The following is an 18558-nucleotide window of genomic DNA, read 5'->3' as shown; positions in this document are numbered from 1 at the left end:
GAAAGAATCAGCAAGCCTTTGTGATAGGCTGGGAGAGAGAAGGTAGAACATGTACCGAGGATAAAGTAAAATGATCCTCTTTGTATTTTCAGAAGATGCAGAAGACCAAAAGAGAATTTCATGGAGATATTAGACTTTTTAAAAAAAAGTCTTCATTAAAAAAATAATAAATTAAAAAGTCTTCATTAATTAACATGAGATAGGGATCATTTGGGCAAAATAACCTGTTTCCCTGTCCACACAAGGACTTTTACATTCAACAAGAGGATTCCTGACAGGCACTAAGGATACTTTCCTCCTTCATTTCCTCCATATTTGCAGCGAAACTACATTTGAAGGGTTTTGTCTCCTCCCCACTCCACCCACTCCGTGAAAAGCCTTGGCTCTCACACAGCCTGCAGCCTCCCCTCCCCCCAGGTCCTCAGGATTTTGCTCTGTCTTTCTTGCTGCCCTAGAGGCAGGTCCCTAGTGGCCTCAGGTTTCCCTGCCTGTGCCGTTTGCCGAGCGCTGATCAAATGATTCTCATTACACAGGCGTGCACGGGGAACGCCGCCTCTGCCTCCACTCCTTTCCCCTGCAGGTAGGAAGGAGGTACTCTCTGCAGCTTGGATGTCGGGCTGTGTCAGCCCAGGGAGCAAGGCCCCTTAATGTGCACTTTTGTCCTTCATCCCAGGCGGTGCCAGACTGACTGGGGAGAGTTTCTTTCTCAACGCTTCGCGTTTTCTGGAATTACCTGCACAGGCGTCATGACGACCAAATTACAACGTCGGGGCATGGAACGTTTGTTTTCTGGCTTTCTGTTTTGTTTGTTTTCCTGCTTTTCTGTTTTTGACTCTGCCGGCCGCAAAGCTAGAAAACACCTGTGGCTGTGTTTATTTAGGTAACTCTGAGTCAAGGAGGGAAGAGGATTTCAAGAAACGTCCAAGTTTCTTTTCTTTCGTCAATGACAATTAGACCAATGTTTCCTTCCCTCTGACTCCATTCACCGATCCCACCCAGCTCCTGCCGTTTCCTGCGCCCCTAGAAGTCCTACGAAACCAGCCAGTCTCACGCGGGCAGCGCTCCTGACCCCAGCGACGATCCCAAGTCCCGCTTCCAGGTTTGACAACTCGCGGGACCAACTCTCCCAGCAGTCCACCACCTGTCAGAGTGCACGCCACTCCAGGCTGTCCAGGAACCCCGAAACGATGCACTGGTCCCCAGAAAGCCTTCCCCACTCCCCACTGCGAGCGCCAGGGCCCTGGGCAGTCCTCCTCGGGGAGGGTTCCGCGTCGCCAGCGCGATCTGCGCCCGGGCACGTGAGTCCAGCCGTAGCTGCAGGTGCAGCGGCGCCCGGGCGCTCGACCTACCTTCACGAAGAGCTCGATCTCCGGGTCCCTGTCGTCCCCGTTAGCCGTCGCCGAGTTCATGGTGCCGTGGGCGCCCGGGGCCACCGTCCCGGGCCGGGGAGGCGCCACCTCTGCGGCGCCCGGGGCCAGCACTATGAGCTCCTGCCCGCCGGTGCGGCTCCCCTGCAAGGCTGCTGCTTAAAAAAAAAATTTTTTTTTTTCTAAACCATCTATTTCTCGAACTGAGGCAGCGTTGTCCTAGGTGCTCTCAGGAACAGGAGGGGCAGGGGACACGATGAGGAGAAGGAGCTTAAGAAATGACAACAGGTCCCGGGAGCAACAAGTGCCGGGCTGGGCTGCCGGGGAGGTGTCACAGGATCCGCCACTGTCAGCGATCCCGCAGCCGCCAACGCGCCCAAAATAGCCCGTGGCCGCGGGGCGGGGTCAGTCCGGGCGGGGACTGCGTGGGGACACCCCGCTTGCTCCGGCCGCGGTCAGGCCCCGGCCCACGCCTCGCGCCCCGGCAGAGTGAGAGGCGTGGACAGAGCTGGCCTGGGCAGCGCCACCACGCCCAGGAGGGAGTCTTGGGTGACACTGGAGAGGAGAGAAAGGAGGGGAGGGGAGAGAAGGGAAGAGGTGAGAAGCGAAGAGGAGGGAAGAGGTGAGGTGAGAGAGGAGAGAGGATTGGGGAGGGGAGAGGGGAAGGAAGGGAAGTGGGGGAGGAGAGGAGAGGAGGAGGAGGGAGAGGAAAGGGAGCAAGGAGAGAAGGATTTTAATACTAATGTTTAGTGAAATCTAAGTTCTTGCGAGTTACTCCTTTACGGGTCCCACTTGGAGAGGTTCGGGGTACAGGTGGGGCTGGAGAGCCATCAGAAGGAAGGGCCTCTAGGAGATACAGGGCAGGTACCACTCTCCAGCTAACCAAATAGTAGGGCACAGACAGGGACAAGGGGGCCAACAAACTGCCTGGAAGGTGTGGCGGGGAAGTTGAAGATTTTGCTTTACAACCTGTAGGTCTCCCCCCTCCGTTTTTTTTTTTTTTTTTTTGAAGTTTTTTTTTCTCTGTTCACTTCGTTTATTTCCGTTCTTATTTCATTTCTGGTTTTTTCCCCTCATTTTTTAGGAGAAGTATAATGCACATTAAAAAAAAATACATGTGTCACAGTGGTAGAGTTCCATGAATGATGACAGTGTAAGCCCACCTCTGGAGCCACCACTACACCGGCACAAGTTTCTCCTCCGTTACTGCTGCCTGATTGCCTCTCCTCCACCAGGGTGACCAGTTCCTGAGTTGTGATAGCATGGGGTAGGTTTGCCTGGAGCTGACGTCTGGCTTCTTGTGCTCCAAAATCGTATTTGTGAGGTTTGTGCATTCTGCAGTGCGTGGCTGCGACTCCCCCATTCTCATCGCCATAGGGCTTGTACCTGTTCTGATGATGGGTGTTGTCAAAGTTTCCAGTGGTTGGCAACCACGGATAGTTCAGCTAGGTCTCCTGTTTGTCAAGTACTCTTTGGTTGGAACCGTGGACATGTTTTTCTGGGAGATATCCATAAAAGTGGAACTGCTGAATCACAAACTACGCGAATGTCCTTAGTAAACACTGCAGCTAGTTTTGTGAAGAGGTTGTACCATTATACATTCCCAATCTGTAATTAATTAATTAATTAATTAAAATACTTACTAAGTCTTCTTCACCTGAATTTTGACCAACTTCTCATCTTTGCCTTGCCTTTTCCTAAGCTGCCTTGGTTTTCCTAATTTACTGATACATATTTTTTTTCATAGCTTCCTAAGTGGAAGAAAATGAATTACTTTGAAAGAAAATAATAGTACTTATTATGTGCTAGCAAAACTGCTCAACATTTCATGTATCTTAACTTATTTAATCTTTGCAAATGGTGTTATGATCCCAGTTTCACAAGTGGGGAGGCAGACAGGGAGGATTTCAGTAGCTTGCCCTGGTCCTCCTGCTAGGACTTGGTGAGGGCAGGATTTGAATGCAGAGACAGATTCTGTGCTCTCAACCCACCCCACCCCCATCCCCTGCTAACTACTTAAACTTAATGCACTTGTGTCTGAGTCACCTTGGAGACCCAAAGATATAATCCTGTTCTCGAAGTCCCGTTTCACGTGTCCCCACAAGAAAGCAAAATGAGAGCAGCCTCATGAATTGGCCAATGTGAGTTCTAGCTGGCCGAAAGAGACTATTTAAACCACGATTGATGTAGAGTGAAAGAAAGGCTTCACAAATCTAAAGGCACATGGGTGGAACTTTCCTGAACAGTCATAGGTGGGGCGGACAGCAAAGAGGCCAAAATACTTTGCCCACCCTTTATGGCAAGGTGCTTGCCTACACATTCTAAATGTCTGCTTCTCACCCCAGAGAAAAGCCACCAAGCCCAACTTGCAACCCTCTTAGTACACAACAGTTTAATCAAAATGAGGCTTAATTGCCCTGCTCCCCCTTGGTTTCAGGCTTACATCACCAAGCCTTTGGATAAACAGTCACCTTCAAAGCGAAGGTGTTTTCTGAGCTGATGACTGTGTACGCTAGAGAAGGAGCAAGGTTACAGACGGAGACAGGAGCTTTCACTGTGTGATGCATAGACTCATCTTTTCCTTGCACTGACATGTGCACAATATTTTAGTAGCAATGTGGTCAAATAAAATTATGTGCATGAAATGCCTCTGAGGGGTTTATTTAAAATGATCATTTTCTTGGCAATATCTAAACAATGTACACTACAAACTCCTTTGGCTTCATCCCAAATCTTGCAGGGTTAATTTTCATTTTCTCTTCTCCAAATGCCTACTGTTTATGTAATATGGGATAGTTTCCTTTTAATCACAATTTCTAGAACATGCCTCCCCTTTGGACATCCCTGTTGCTATTACAGATCTGTAATGTTGATATTATAAGCTTCCAAGTTATTAAAAAAACAAAAAACAAAAAAAAACCCCTAAGGATTAGCTTTAGCTATCAACTCTTTCTGTGCACATTTCTAGATTTTACTTTCTGTTGTGCTAAGGTAGAAGTTCATTTTTACACTCTTTAATATTCCAATATAATTAGTTAGAATCAATATGAGCTTCATTCAGAGAGACACTGCACTTCTAATTTCAGCCCTTAGTCACAAAAATGGTGCAAGATTTAGATATGTTTTTTCCAGGAAAGCAATTAAAAAAACATTTGTACTGCTTTCTTTGGCAGAACATACAGTAAACTAGAACCATAAAGTGATGATTAGCATGGGCTTAATAAGAGGATGACATGCACATTTGTGCAACACTGGTGTTTTTATATGGCTGTGAAAAGGAAAACATATAGCATATATGATAGAATTTTTAATCTTTTTATTAAAAATGACAACTAAAACATAAGGAGCAAGAATTGTAAGGTTTATATACTTTCTTTGAAGAGATAAAATATTAACTATAAGTACATCTGGGCCTGCACTGTGGGGTAGCAAGGCAATCCTCTGTCTACAGCACAAGCATCCCATATGGGTACCAGTTCTTGTCCGTGCTGCTCCACTTCCAATCCGGCTCTCTGCTCATGTCCTGGGAAAGCAGCAGAACATAACTCAAGGACCTGGACCTCTGAACCCATGTGGGAAGAGACTCTAAGCTTCTGGCTTCTGATCACATCTGTTCTGACGGTTGCAGCCATTTGTGGAGTGAACCAACAGAAAGATCTCTCTCTGTCTCTCCTTCTCTCGCTTTAAAGTCTGCCTTTCAAATAAAAATAAATAAATTTTTAAAAATTAAAAATGAAAGAATCAATGCCCCAAGAAGATGCAACAAGCTTAAAAGTATAACTAGTAGCATAGCAAGTGAAACAAAACTTGATGGAACTTAAAGGCAAAAGAAGGATATACAGTTGCAGTCATGGACTTCTCTCAGTAACTAGGAGCTCAGGGAGGCCAAAATGTGAGAAAAAAATTAAGCAATGCTATTACTCAAATTTATCTAATTGAAATTTATGGAATATTCCACTCAGAGAACAATGTAATATGTGATATTTTTAAGTATACATGGAGCCCTTTTTTCAGCAAAATAGACCACATTCTGTGTCACAGAAGAAATCTTACCAAATTTAAAAGAACAAAATCATATGAAGCATTCTTCTCTGACATAATTTAATTGATCAGTTCAATCACTAAAAGCTATCTAGAAAACTAAAGATATTCGGAAATTAAACACCATCCTTTTAGATATTCACTGATCAATAAGGAAGTCTCAAGGGTGGTAAGAAAAATAAATATATGGGGCTGGTGCTGTGGCACAGTGGGATAAACTACTACTCGTGATGAGAGTACCCATATGAGCACTGGTTTGAGTCCCAGTTGCTCCACTTTCATCCAGCTTCCTGCTAATGTACCTGTGAAAGCAGCAGAGGAATGCGAGAGTGCTTGAGTCCTTGCTACTCTGAATGGCTTCTGGCTTTGGTCTCATCTAGCCATGGGTGTTAAATGGTCATTTCGGGAGTGAAACAGTTGATAGAAGATTTCTTTCTCCCTTTCTCTTTCTCTGTTTCTCTGTAATTTTGTCTCTTTCAAATAAATGAAAATAACTCCTACGGGAAAAAAAAAAAGCAGAAAAGAATAAACATCCCAAACCAACAATTTAAGGTTTCTCTTAAGAAAGTAGGACATAGAACAGCTTCAAAAGCTCAAGGCAAGCAGGAAGAATACAATAATAAATATAAGATGGAAATGTATGAAAATGAAAAGAAGATAAAACAAAAAAATTAATGAAGGTGGAAGCTAGTCTTTGTCAAAGGCCACTAAAATTAGAAAACTAGAATTTATCAAGATAGAGAAAAAAGAGAAGCTATCTGCTACCAATATAAGGTATGAAGGCAATCATAACAAACTCTGTAGAAATAAGAAAATGATAAAAGAATACCACAAACAATTCTGCATATCCATGGGCTACTTAGATGAAATGGACCAAATCTTGAAAAAGAGAAATTAACAAAAATCTCTCAAGAAGAAGCAGAGTATCTTCAGTAGTCTTATATGTATGAAAGACACTGAACTCACAGCTAAAATCCTCCAAAGAAAACCCCAGGCCAAGGTCCTTGATGAATGATTTCTATCACACATTTAAGGAAGAATAACATTGACTCTATATAAGTTTTTCCAAAGATGAGAAAAGGAGGATGCAGAGGTTTTGTTAGTAGGACTGATAAGAAATTTTCACAACTTGTAAAACAGCAGAAACAATCTGCGATATGTCTATACAAAGGGCTAACCTATGCACTTGAGAGTGTCACATGCTGGCAGGGATAAAGGACACCTGGAACTGTCACACAGCATAGGTAGAAACAGAAAACTGTGCTGTTATTCCGGACAGCAGTCTGGCAATTTCATATGAAGTCCAACTTAGACTTAGAAGACAGCCTTCTTCCCGTCTCTTAAATGAAACTGTGACTTCATGCAAAAACCTGTGCATGAAGGCTTGTAGCATCACCATGTATTATTATCCTAAAACGGACGCAATGCAAACTGCTGTGCATCTGTACTAAGGCACACCACTTAGCAGGAAAATGGAATGTGCTATTAATAGGTGCAAAACGTAGATAAATCTTGAATGCATGACGCTAAGTGAAGAAAGCCAGGGCTCTCAAAAGGTTACACCCTGAATACTTTTTTTTTTAATCTGTCAGTATGCAGACATAGTGACTACCAGAGTTTGCCATAGGAGTGGAATTGACAACCAAAGGGCAACAAAAAGAAACTTTTTAAAAATCTTTTCTAGGTAATAGCACTGTTTAGTATGCTCTCTAATGCGCTGGTTACACATATCTCTTAGAATGTGTTAAAATACACAAAAACTACATAATAAAAGGTGAATTTTCTATGTATAAGTTTAAAATCTGATCAAAATACTTATAATGTCAAAGCAAGTAAAACTACCAGTGTATTTCCATATTCCCTTTCCATGCATCCTTTGTTTCAAATCTCTAGCATCAAATCTCATTTAATCATGCATGTCAGAAACATAAAACATCTCTTTTTCCTGAGACCTAATTCTTCTAATTTTAGGCAATCAATAAAATAGAAAAAACTCAACTGAACTAAAAACTAAAACACACAATATACACACATTGAGACTGAAAAAATGCATGTGTATGTATGTGGGACTTAAACTATATTGTCTCACTCTTACCTTCTCTGTGGAGACTCTTACAGATAATATCAAAGATTTGAAGTTTAAGTTGAAAGGACTGGTGGATTTTCATGAGAGCTGTGGAGGAACCAGTTATATATTGTTGGGGAGGAGCAAGAGGGTGTAGACAGAGGAAGAAGAATCCTGCATGTGGTCACAGGGTGGGCTGTGGAGGGGGTGCATTCATTTGCTAGTTCAATTCTTTTATAAGTTAGTATGCCCAAGGGCAGGTCTAACATTTTTCGTGATCTTTGAACCCATAGAAGACTCCTAGAAAAGGGAGAGGCCTGGGAGTCGGCTGGATGGAAGCCTTCCATCTTTGTCAAGATAGACATGAAGAGTTGGACTCACTGCCCACTCCTTCAGTGTTTTGAGGTGTAACTTCTATGTGACAAAAAGCGCCCATGTTTTCTCTAGAGTCCTCCGAGCACATTCACTGTGCATGTCGCCTTCTGATGATGGCTGTCTTAGCTCCTGCATTATTCCTTCACAGCTTGAGTGAAGCCTTTCCCACAAAAGTGGAAGCTCCTGTGACAGGAATCCAGATTTATGTTTCTTTGCATAGCTCACAAAACATAATGTCTCGAGCTGTCCACTTTTAATCAAGATGATAGGCTGCCAAATATATGCTCAATACATAATTATTTAATCAACCAATTATCTGGCATGTCTCCATTTAGACTTCTGCACTTACATCAGTGAAACAGACCTTACAGTGTGTAGCTTTTTTTTTCCCCCAACTACATTTCTAATTTTGAAATGAAACAAAAAATATGTAATTGTAATACTTAACATTTGCTAAGAATATGCCAGGCGCTGTAACTTTGGATCCTTTTTAGCTCATTTAATCTCTATGACATCAAATAAGACAGTGTTACCTACCAGACAAACAAGCAAAACCATGAAAGGGCTAGGTAATGGTTCAATGGTATTATAAAAGTCAGAGCTGGCATCCTAACCCAGGCATCTCATGGTCAAACTGCATGCTACCATACTTTATTGTATATGTGAGATAGGATGGAGTCTGGGAAGGTTTACGGGGTGGGGTGGTCCGACAGATTTTAAAAACTGCTTCATTGAATTGTCGAAATGAAGGAATCATGAGTCTTGGAAAACAAATGCATAGTTCGGGGATTCAGGAATCCTCTTTTATACCATATAAGAGACAACTAGAGATGAACTGGGAAAAAATTCATAAGAGATCAAGAGTTGGTACACAAAAAACTTCAAAAAATCTGAAGCCTTAGGAAAAGGGACAGGAGGAAAGTGATCTAGCCTATGCTATGTTGCATCATCATGCATTTTTGGCAGGATTTACTGCCCTAGTGAATGCCCTCATTTCATAGCCAAGGTTCTACTTCAGCTCTTGCAAGATCATATAAAAATACAGCCATTACACAAATACATTCTAAAAAAAAACCTTGAAAGCTGTCCAAGACAAATGCATGTAACACTTGTTTTTAACGACCTTGACTGTTGAGTAGTGCCACTCTGATCCACACATTTTATGTTCCTTTGTCCAACAGGCTTATCATGCCAATTGACCAGAAATGGGCTTCAATGATTCAAAAAACGGCATGGTGTTAAGGAATCTGAAAGTTGTGGAAATAACAGGTTGAGGAACATTGGGACAAGAAGCCACCATTGATACTGGAGAAAGTGGAATACATAATGTTTGGAGCATGCGGTGATGCAGCGAGCTAATCCTCCAGCCACAGTCCCTGCACTCATGTAGGAGACCCAGAAGATGCTCCTGGACCCTGGTTTTGGATTATCTCATCTCCGGCTCTTGTGGACATTTGAAGAGCGAACCAGCAGTTGAAAGACCTCCCTGTCTCTCTTACTTTCTCTGTAAAATATGCCTTTTAAATAAAAATAAATCAGTGTTTAAAAAAGAGAATTCAGAATGTGTGACAGTAGTGGGCAAAAGCTTGTGAGCAAGCAGATTGAAGTTCCAAAACCAAAAGGAAACAGTTTAATGATTGACAACTGGAATCCATTAACCTTTCAGTAACAGTTCTCCAAATATTCCTCAGCAATCTACTCTGCTTTCACAATCCATTGGTTTTCAGCAGAATTTCAGGAGTGGCCAGGTGACTGATGTTGGCCAATCAGAGAATGCCAACCTGTGATGACAATGACTGATCCAAAATGAATGCACTACTCACTTGGATCCACTGAGATTCAATCTCGAGCGAGATATTTGTCAGAAATGAGTTTGAGAAACCATTTTCCCTTGTGCTAGACTTACAGAGGAGCTAGGATATGAATCTAGATATGCACTATCCTACCACAAGGAAGTAGAGTTTGACTGAGAGTAAAGCCAACAGAAGAAAACCAGGGCCTGCATGTGGAGAGAGTAGTCCAGCCTCTGAGGTTTGTGTGAGTGACTGGATCTCCTGGTCCCAGGAATTTGGCACCTCTAGAATCCTTATTCCTAGTGATCAGTAGAGTCCATTTGTGGTTCAGACCATTTTAAGCTAGGCTTGCTTAAAAGCTAGTACTTTTTAAAAAAAGATTTATTTTTTTATTCTAGCATTTTGAATTGGAACTGTATCTTTACATCAGTTAGACTCTGAATAGGATAAAGAAATCTATTGTCAAGATATGGTCTATATGAAAGAAAAAAGGCCTCAGAACAATTATAAGGTAGATATTAGTAGAAAAAAAGTAATGATTATTTTAAAAAAGGAGTCCATATCTAGAGATATATAAACTATTATTTTCAAAGTTCCAAATCTTCATAAAAAAATTGTGTGGCCTATTATAGGCTCTTGATCCAAGATACAAAATAAAAATAAAAATATGTCCATTAATTGACAAAATTCCAGGGAAAGATTAGGTGTTAGATTCAAGGTAATTATTGATAGTTAAATACGAAAGTATTCAAAGCCCAAAAACATTGTCTCCATGAATTGATTTTTATTGAATAAGGGAATATCTTATAGTATAATTAAAAGGACACTAGATATAGCTAAAAGCTCTGAATTCAGGAATTTCTAGCCCCAACCATCCAGTCAACTGACTTCTCTGAGTCTTAGTTGCTATATCTGTAAAACAGGGTTAACTCTCATCCCTGAAGTTTGTGTCAAGTTCCAGTGATGTTATTGGTTAACACCCATACTGCACCCAACACAATGATTGCCCCATAAACAAAGCACAAGGAGGTCATTCTTCCCCTCCCCCACCAGGCCTGATTCAGAGTATTTCACAAGTAAGATCTCATTTAGTCACCTACAGCAACCCAGAATGAGGTTGTTACTGTGGTGAGTATGTTTTACAGATGAAGGTGATGAGTACAGGTCAATGGGTTACAAACTCAGGGGCTGGGATTTGAATCCAGGTCTATTGGATATCCATTTTTAATTACCTTAGTGCAGAAGCACTAATTCCCTATTATTTTATTATCAAATTGTTTACATGATAAAACAGCTGAACTGAAGGCACTGTTGTTTAGAAAAGTGCTCCCAGATTGAGAACTGGATGCAAGATGACCTTCACCTTAACTGACTGCTTGCTCACCATGGCATGAGCTCTTTGACTTACGTAAAACCTTATTCCTGAAAGACCTAGAGGATTACTGAGAAAATTGCAAAGTGCCTTCTTGGAGATCTAACTTAAAGTATTAGTATTATTTAAAAAGCAATCTCTCTTAGGATTCTAGGAACATGTCTGGGTTTAAGTATATTTCCTTGTTGGATTTCAAAGAAACAAGAATAAAATATATGCTCTTACCTGTTCCTAGTGAGCCAGGAATAGAGGGAATTTATTTCTGCAACACCTTGATCCATGGTTCTCTTTCATTTATATCCAGGGAGATAGTTTGATTCTACTTTGTCATATAATTTGCTCAACAATGCCATCTTTTATGATGTGCCAGGCAGATTATTTCTACCCCCCCAAAAGCTTGGGGGACAGAAGAGCATAGAGTATTAGCTGGAGTTGCTTCAATTTCCCTTTTTCCAGGGGAAGGCCGAAAATGCTTCAACTAATTCAGCCTGGTTAAATTCAACAAACATTTCCTAGGCAGCTATTCTGTGCTTGGTGCTGGTCATAACTTTATGAATAAGAACCAACCCATCCTTAGAAGGGGCTTGCCATGCCCTAAACCCCTGTGGAGTGCTATCACCTTCGACTTCATTTCTGGCTGAGTAGATACAAATGCACTTTCGGGAAGAAAACATTGCAATTTAGCTGTTTTGAACAAAAAGACCCATTGCTTAAGTTTCCTAACCAGAAGCTGGGTTTGCACTTGAAAAATCTACAGCTGTTTCACAAAGAGGTAGGTCTTCCTTCTCTGATAATGGGCTCTCTCAACCCTGTTCCCCAGTAATCTTGGAGACATTGTATGCACTTTAAGGAATAAAACTGTGGGATGACCAGCCACTGGTAGGTCTTACAATGCATTGTGGGAGACAGAACAAACATAAGCAAGCAGATGGGTGCATAACTGACAGATGGGATAAAACCTACTACTGAAATCTAAGCAAAAGAACCACAGAGGGAGGAGCACGAACTTCCTTTTTGGTGGAGACCAGCAAGGAAGGCTGCTCTGCAGAGATGACACTGATGATGATGACAGTCTGGTCCTTAGAAAACTGGAGGGGCAGGAAACAGGAACAATGCATGTGAGGGCTCTGAGGTGGCATGAAGTATTTTATGTCTGAGGAGTAGAGGCCCGGCCTGAGTTCCTCCTCTGTATCTCATGGACCCTATATTGGGGAGAAGGGGGTCACAGTCTTACTCTTTTCTTATGTAACTGCATTATGCAATTTTTGTGATTTTGGTAAACCCTTGGACAAAATCTGGCCAGAAAACTTCAAAAAAGTTGCAACATAAATCATTAACGATGGCTCTACTGAATATGTGTGGAGTTTGCAGAAAATCCTTTACAGGAAAGAATTTCTCCATTGTCCTGGAACTATTTGTAATTTCTTTGGTTATATGCACTTTGCAAAGGTTTGCAATGCACCACTGTGTGCAAGGGGAAACATTTTTCTAAAGCACCTTTGCAAGGACCATTTTTCACTTCTAGTTCCTTCACGCTTACTTTTGCTCAGTGTCTGCATCTATACCAGGCCAGGACTTGTGGAGAATGGGTGAATCTACTCTCAGATGTTGATATTTGATCGAAGGGATTTCATGTTTAAAAAACATGCACTGAGATTAATTCAATTACATTAAAATCAATTTATCTTGTTCTTTTGTCAGCTTGCAAACTCAACCATTGGTATTTTCCCCTCTCATAAAATCCCAAGATGAATACAGCTCAATACAGATTTAGTCATTTATCTCTCATTAACACAGCACAGGGCAATTGCATCAGCAGACACCAACTTAATATACTTAATGAACCCTCCTGGCAGTCAAGGCCAAAATGCCGACCTAAGCACTGTGTTACTCATAGGCACTAACCCATTGCGGGAAGTCTTCAAATTAAAGGGCAGAGGGATGCAAAACGGCCACGCCAAAGAGGGCTGGGTGAGTTCACCAGTCAATACCAACTCCTGCTGTGCTCTCCCCAGATGGTGATATTGATGTTGTATGCTTGACCATGTGAATGGCCCTACAGCTCCCCTATCCATTCCCAGGAGGCTGCCAGTGGCTGAAACCATTCACTATGGGTACCTTTTACCCTGCAGTGACAAAAGACCAAGGCATCCTGTTTGAACAATAAACAGTACTGACCCTCTGCATGTCCTTCTCACAAATGAAGACATAATATTGGGATAAGAAGGAACAGCATACACAGTGTTCATTATGTGAGTTATCATTATATGGAGATTAATAGACATTCTCCTAAGTTTCCATAAACTACAGATGCATCTAAGGCATGTACCATCCACTCCACCCATCAGCCCTTTCAACTCAACCATTTTAAAGAAGTTTTAGGTTCACAGCAAAGTACAGCAGGACATACCCAAAGTTTTCAGTTGATCTCTGCTCCTCTACATGCACAGCCTCCCTCCTTATCATCTTATGCCAGACTGACACATTTTTACACTTGATAGACTCACAGTGACACACCATAATTACCCCAAGTCCACAGCTCACTGTTGGTATGGCACATCTGATAGTTATGAACAAATGACATAGATCCACTGCTATATAGAGTATTTTTCCTGCCCTAAGTATTCTCTGCGCTGCCTACTCATCCACTCCTTCCCCAGTCAAAGATAGCCACTGACCTTTTTATTATCTCTATAGTTTTGCCTTTTCCAAAATGTCATATAGATGGAATCACACAGTACACAGCATTTCCACATCTTTCCATAGTATCCCTTCACTTGTTCTACTCCCAGCATTAAGCATAGTGCCTCCCACAGTGTAGTTTCTCAGTGAATGCTTGGTGAATAAATGCAAAGGGATGAGTGCCATCCATGCCATATTTCATTTGCCAATTGAATGTTGAAGCCTTCTAAATATGCATTCCTTACGTAGTATCTTCAAATAATAATCATATTTGCATGGGGCATCCCCAAATATTTTATTATCAAACCAAAAGTTCTGAGAGGTGGGAGAACAGATGTTTCTTCTTATCCTCACTGTTTGAACAAAAATTAGGAAACTCTAATTCAGTAAATAAAACAAGTTGCCCAAATTCTCTGAGCTGCTGAGTGGCAGAGACCCATATCTGTTGTTTGCTGATGGGAAGGCAGCTTTTCACAGAAGATGCACTATCCTTTAACTGCTCCCGTGGCAGTTAAAGTTTTCTCTTTACTGCAAGCAAACTGTTGTGGAGCTATGGAACTTCTCTCTGTCCAGAGCAGGAAACTTTAACAAATGTTCAGCTAGGAGTGCATTCTTTTTCAATAGTAAAGAATTGCACTACTCCACTCTTATAAGAGATCTAAAAGGTTTTAAGGGTCTAGGCCAAAATTCATTCTCTAAATTTAACTTGCCTGGGAGCTGCACCTGGTTATGAGTGAACTATCAGAGAGACTCACTCAGGCCTGCATCTAATAATCCATCCTGAGTTAATTCACTTATTCTAAAATTTTAATTCTCAGTCTTTACCCTTGCCCTAACCAAGAGCCTCACACAAACATACAATCATCTATTGAGGATATCCCATGGGTATCCCAGTTTCCTCAATAAACATTTCTGAAAACAACAGCATTAACATTCTCTTCCTCCAAATTCTTTCCTTATCCCACATTTTCATTCCTAGTCATTAACACCATTTGTCCAGTCACTAAAATCGAGTCCGTATTTTTGTTTTGCCCCTCCATCAACCTCCTTGCCATTGGCCACCAAGTCCCTACTTTGAGATCTTTCTATTCTTCATCTTCATTCCTGCAGCTGTATCATCATATTCTTCAATTGTCATTGAATGGGCTTAACTTCTCTCTGTAAGCCACACACCTCATCTCTCAAAGCCATTTTGTGTCAGTACCCAGAATATGCTTTCTATGATAGATTTCATGGCATGCCATGCCCTTTCTCAAAGCCCTTCTGTGCCTGAGCACAGAGCTTGTTCCCTAGTGTTCTGCTGGGTTCTGACCTGTGCCCAATCTCCTACCCACTTCCCCTCTTCCCTGCTGGTGTCTGGCAGTGTAGATTCTAGAAATCCTGAAATGGCTTGGTTTCCTGTATGTGTGTCCCACTGTTACCTACCTTTGGACCTTTACTCATGTTGCTAGAAACACTCCCTATACTTCCTCCTTAGCAGCCGAACTCTTATTTTTCCCTAAACTAGTGCTCCCACAGTATGCTGTACAATCTCCACTCTTGTTCTATTAGGTTGACATTACTTGTTGATAGATCTGTTAGCCTCAACAGCTAAGATCTTTAAGAATCAGAGACATTGCTTTCTGCTTTTAATTATCACTCCATATATCCAAAGCCTCAACAAAATTTCAGGTTTATAAAAAGCAGGGATGCTGATTGCTTCACTGTACCTAGCAGACAGCCAGATACATTGTATATCTATCTACCTAGCTATCTATTTCTCAGTCTATATGTTTGCATACAATCATTTGTTCAACAAAAACTTAAGATTCTATTTTTATTTCCATCATTGTACTCTGCTGAATATAAGATTTGCTCCATTTCCTAAAAACTTCATTAAGAAATATGAAACATTTTTTAAAATGCTAACTAACTTCATCTGGTATTTTGATAAAAATAGAAAAAGGGCTTCTCACCTCTCACTTTCTCAGTGGAATTTGGCTTCGTGAATATGCGATTCTTTGTGCTCCAACCGTTCTGCCAGCAGGTGCCATAGTGAAAATGAAAGTATGTAAGGTGTGAAGACACAAAAGTGAAACTTGATTACTGGCAAAAGATATGAACATTTAGTGTACAAGAAAATGAGTACAGAGACAATAAATATGTGAAAAGGCATGCCTTTAGCTAAGAAAACTTTTCTTATTTGATTAAAAAATGTTAAATACACATAACAAACCGTGAAAGTTTACAGAACGAATAGAAAAGAGATATTGATACAATGCTTTGTGGGGGTTTCATCTATCTAATTTGAAAGCAAATTCAGACCTTCCAATGGTCAAAATAGTTCACTGATAGAAATATCTTAAGTGGACAAAGAAAGTATATTCAAAGAATGTTCATTGCATCCTTGTTTCAAATTAGGAAAAGCTACAACCAAACCAAATGTCTATTAGTTGGAGATTAGCTGCATGTATTTCAATGCATCCATATAGTGAAGGATGTCACAAATTTACACATGTGGAAAGACACGGAGAGCCCAAATCAGGTTGCTAAATAGGAGAGTGTTTGTGTTTACTTCATCTTTGTTGTATACATACACACACACACAGAATATGTTTACTCACATACAAGGGGATATTTCAAAAGGTTTGTGGTAAATGGAATTAAAGGGTAAGGTTTTTTTTTTACATAAAAACGTGGTGAAATTTATGCGCACTTTTTTTCTTAATTCCTATTTTCCATGAATATTTCTTTTTCAGACTTATTTATTTGAAAGCTAGAGTGACAGAGAGAGAAAGAGATCTTCCACCTGCTGGTTCATTCTCCAGATGACCACAGAGCCCAGGACAGGGGCCCAAACTGGAAGACAGGAACTTTATCCAGGTCTCCTATGTATATAGAAGGAACTCTCAAGTAATCAAGCCAACATCTGCTGCCTCCCCAAGGGCATTCACTAGCAGGGAGCTAGACGAGAAATTGAAGAGTGGGGCCAAAAACTGGCATTCTGACTTCCAAAATGGGCGTCCCAAGAGGTGGTTTAAATCCACTGTGTCAAAACCTCAACCTACACAAACTTCTTAATGAAAAAAAATTGCGTATGTATTTCAAAAATCTATGGACAGAATTAAAGTTACCTTTGAATCTTATCTTTTTCCACAATTTTTTGAGGGATTTGTATGTTTCCAGCAAGTCTGAACACTGATAAGATAGTATTTTTATTTCAGAACAATTGCATTGGTGGAGAAATCTCAGTTTTACTTTAGACATTTTACATCATCCATTTTGTTTTCTTTTTCTGTTGCTTTCTGATTGCATGGTGAGAAAAGGCCTAGGCATCCCAGCTGGGCTCTTCCTGGCCCTGGGGCTATGTGGGTTGTCCTCTGTGCAAAGTCAGCCGTGCTGCTGTTGGGGAAGCGCACGATTCCCACTTCCTGTCCTGGATTCAGAATCCTGCTCTCCTTCACTCTATGACACATTTACTCAGACTCTCCTTTTGTCCTCTTCTCACATTTGCCCACACCAGGCAGGAATTCATATGATTGCCTGGGCTGCTCATCTCTGCAGTATGAAAGGAGAACCTTGAGGCGGAAGCCAGTCAGTCCTCATGCAGAAGTCCACATTGCTGGTAGGAGCCTGGGGAAGCCTGCTTTCCTTGGATATGATGTTTCCTAGCCTTGAACTTCTCAAGAGCACCTCCCACAGGCACTGTCTGAGGGTGGGGCCCTGGAATCAGCGTGTTTCATAATCTCTCATGCCCACAGGAGCAGAGGCAGTGAGGAGCAGAGGCGTTGAACTACAGCTCTCCACAGCATTCCGAGCTGGAGAGCCCTTACACCTGAAGATGCACCCAGCTTTGCCTGGTTTTGAGTGCCTGCTAGGACCCCAAATAGAAAAAAGAAAACACGTCAAATGGAGACTATCATCACTTCGAAATTTTGTTTTCTGTCCATAGATGTGTTGGAATTAAAACAAAATCTGTGTTCTTCCTTTACTCATCTCCTTCAACTCTGTAACAAAACACATTTCAGCACTTCTTTACTTGGTTAATTCAGAATACCTTACTAGCATTTTGTCTTTGCTCTGTCACAAAGTAAGAAATTTGTGTTTAAAAGTAAGAAATTTGTGTTTAAATGGGTTTATCATATTTGTTTCTGATTTTATATCTAGCTTTTCACAATCTTTGCAGTAGTCACTGTCATATTTACATCAGGAAAAAACACTGGGCAGACTCATCAGTAGTGATGTTCATGATGCATAACAGAGAATTAACGTTGTATCAGGAACAGTACACTAGACAGATAGAGGGCAATGGTGTTGAAATAAGCCTACCTGGATCAGAAATTGTAGGATACACACATTGTCTGAAATGTATAAGTAAATGTTGACAATTTCTAGAGGTTGAGTTTGAGTTAATACCAGTGAAAGCAAATCCTAGCTGCTGCCATCTTAGGTGCCCCCAATGTTTACATGGATTTGTTTTTTTCAAGGGAAAAGATTTTGGGGGAGTTCTGGACTCAAAGGGCACTTCTTCATCTTTAGCTTCATTTGGTTTTCCTGTCTCATTACTAAAAAGTCACAGCCTGCAGCATGTATTCTCTAATTAAGATTTAATCAACTTTTAGGATGCTTTTCCTTCCCACAGTTAGCAGTATTAGAAAACCAAAGTGTAGTCACCTGAACTATCCCAGGTGCACTGAGATTATATTAAAGGACTATGATGAACTACTTCCGTACTCCAGCCCTGCAGATTCGTCTGTGTGCTAGGGAAATATTTCCTGTGCTGACTGGATGGGTCACCTCCGATATACCTCTCTATTTAAAACAACGAATAATTTAAAAACCACATTTGATCCTTAAATGACACCTGGATAGCCACTTTTAAGA

The 18558-nt window shown here is 41.2% G+C and overlaps 1 protein-coding gene across 2 annotated transcripts in view; it reads right to left on the bottom strand.

Moving 5' to 3' along the window:
• CLIC5 (chloride intracellular channel 5) overlaps window positions 1-18558 on the bottom strand; it is a 156534-nt gene that overhangs the window by 102103 nt on the left and 35873 nt on the right. Inside the window, exon 1 of one of the 2 annotated variants that reach the window (XM_004590416.2) lies at window positions 1350-1828. The exons of the other annotated variant lie outside the window; for it this stretch is intronic. Within the exon in view, the coding sequence (XP_004590473.2) occupies window positions 1350-1409 (60 nt within the window). The 5' untranslated portion in view covers window positions 1410-1828. Of the gene's footprint in view, window positions 1-1349; window positions 1829-18558 lie in introns of those variants that run through there. 2 annotated transcript variants of the gene reach the window in all.

This window comes from Ochotona princeps, chromosome 1, assembly GCF_030435755.1.
Source record: "Ochotona princeps isolate mOchPri1 chromosome 1, mOchPri1.hap1, whole genome shotgun sequence".
NCBI lineage: Eukaryota > Metazoa > Chordata > Mammalia > Lagomorpha > Ochotonidae > Ochotona > Ochotona princeps.
Note: the sequence above shows the minus strand (reverse complement) of the source record. Positions and strands in the feature narration are given on the sequence as shown.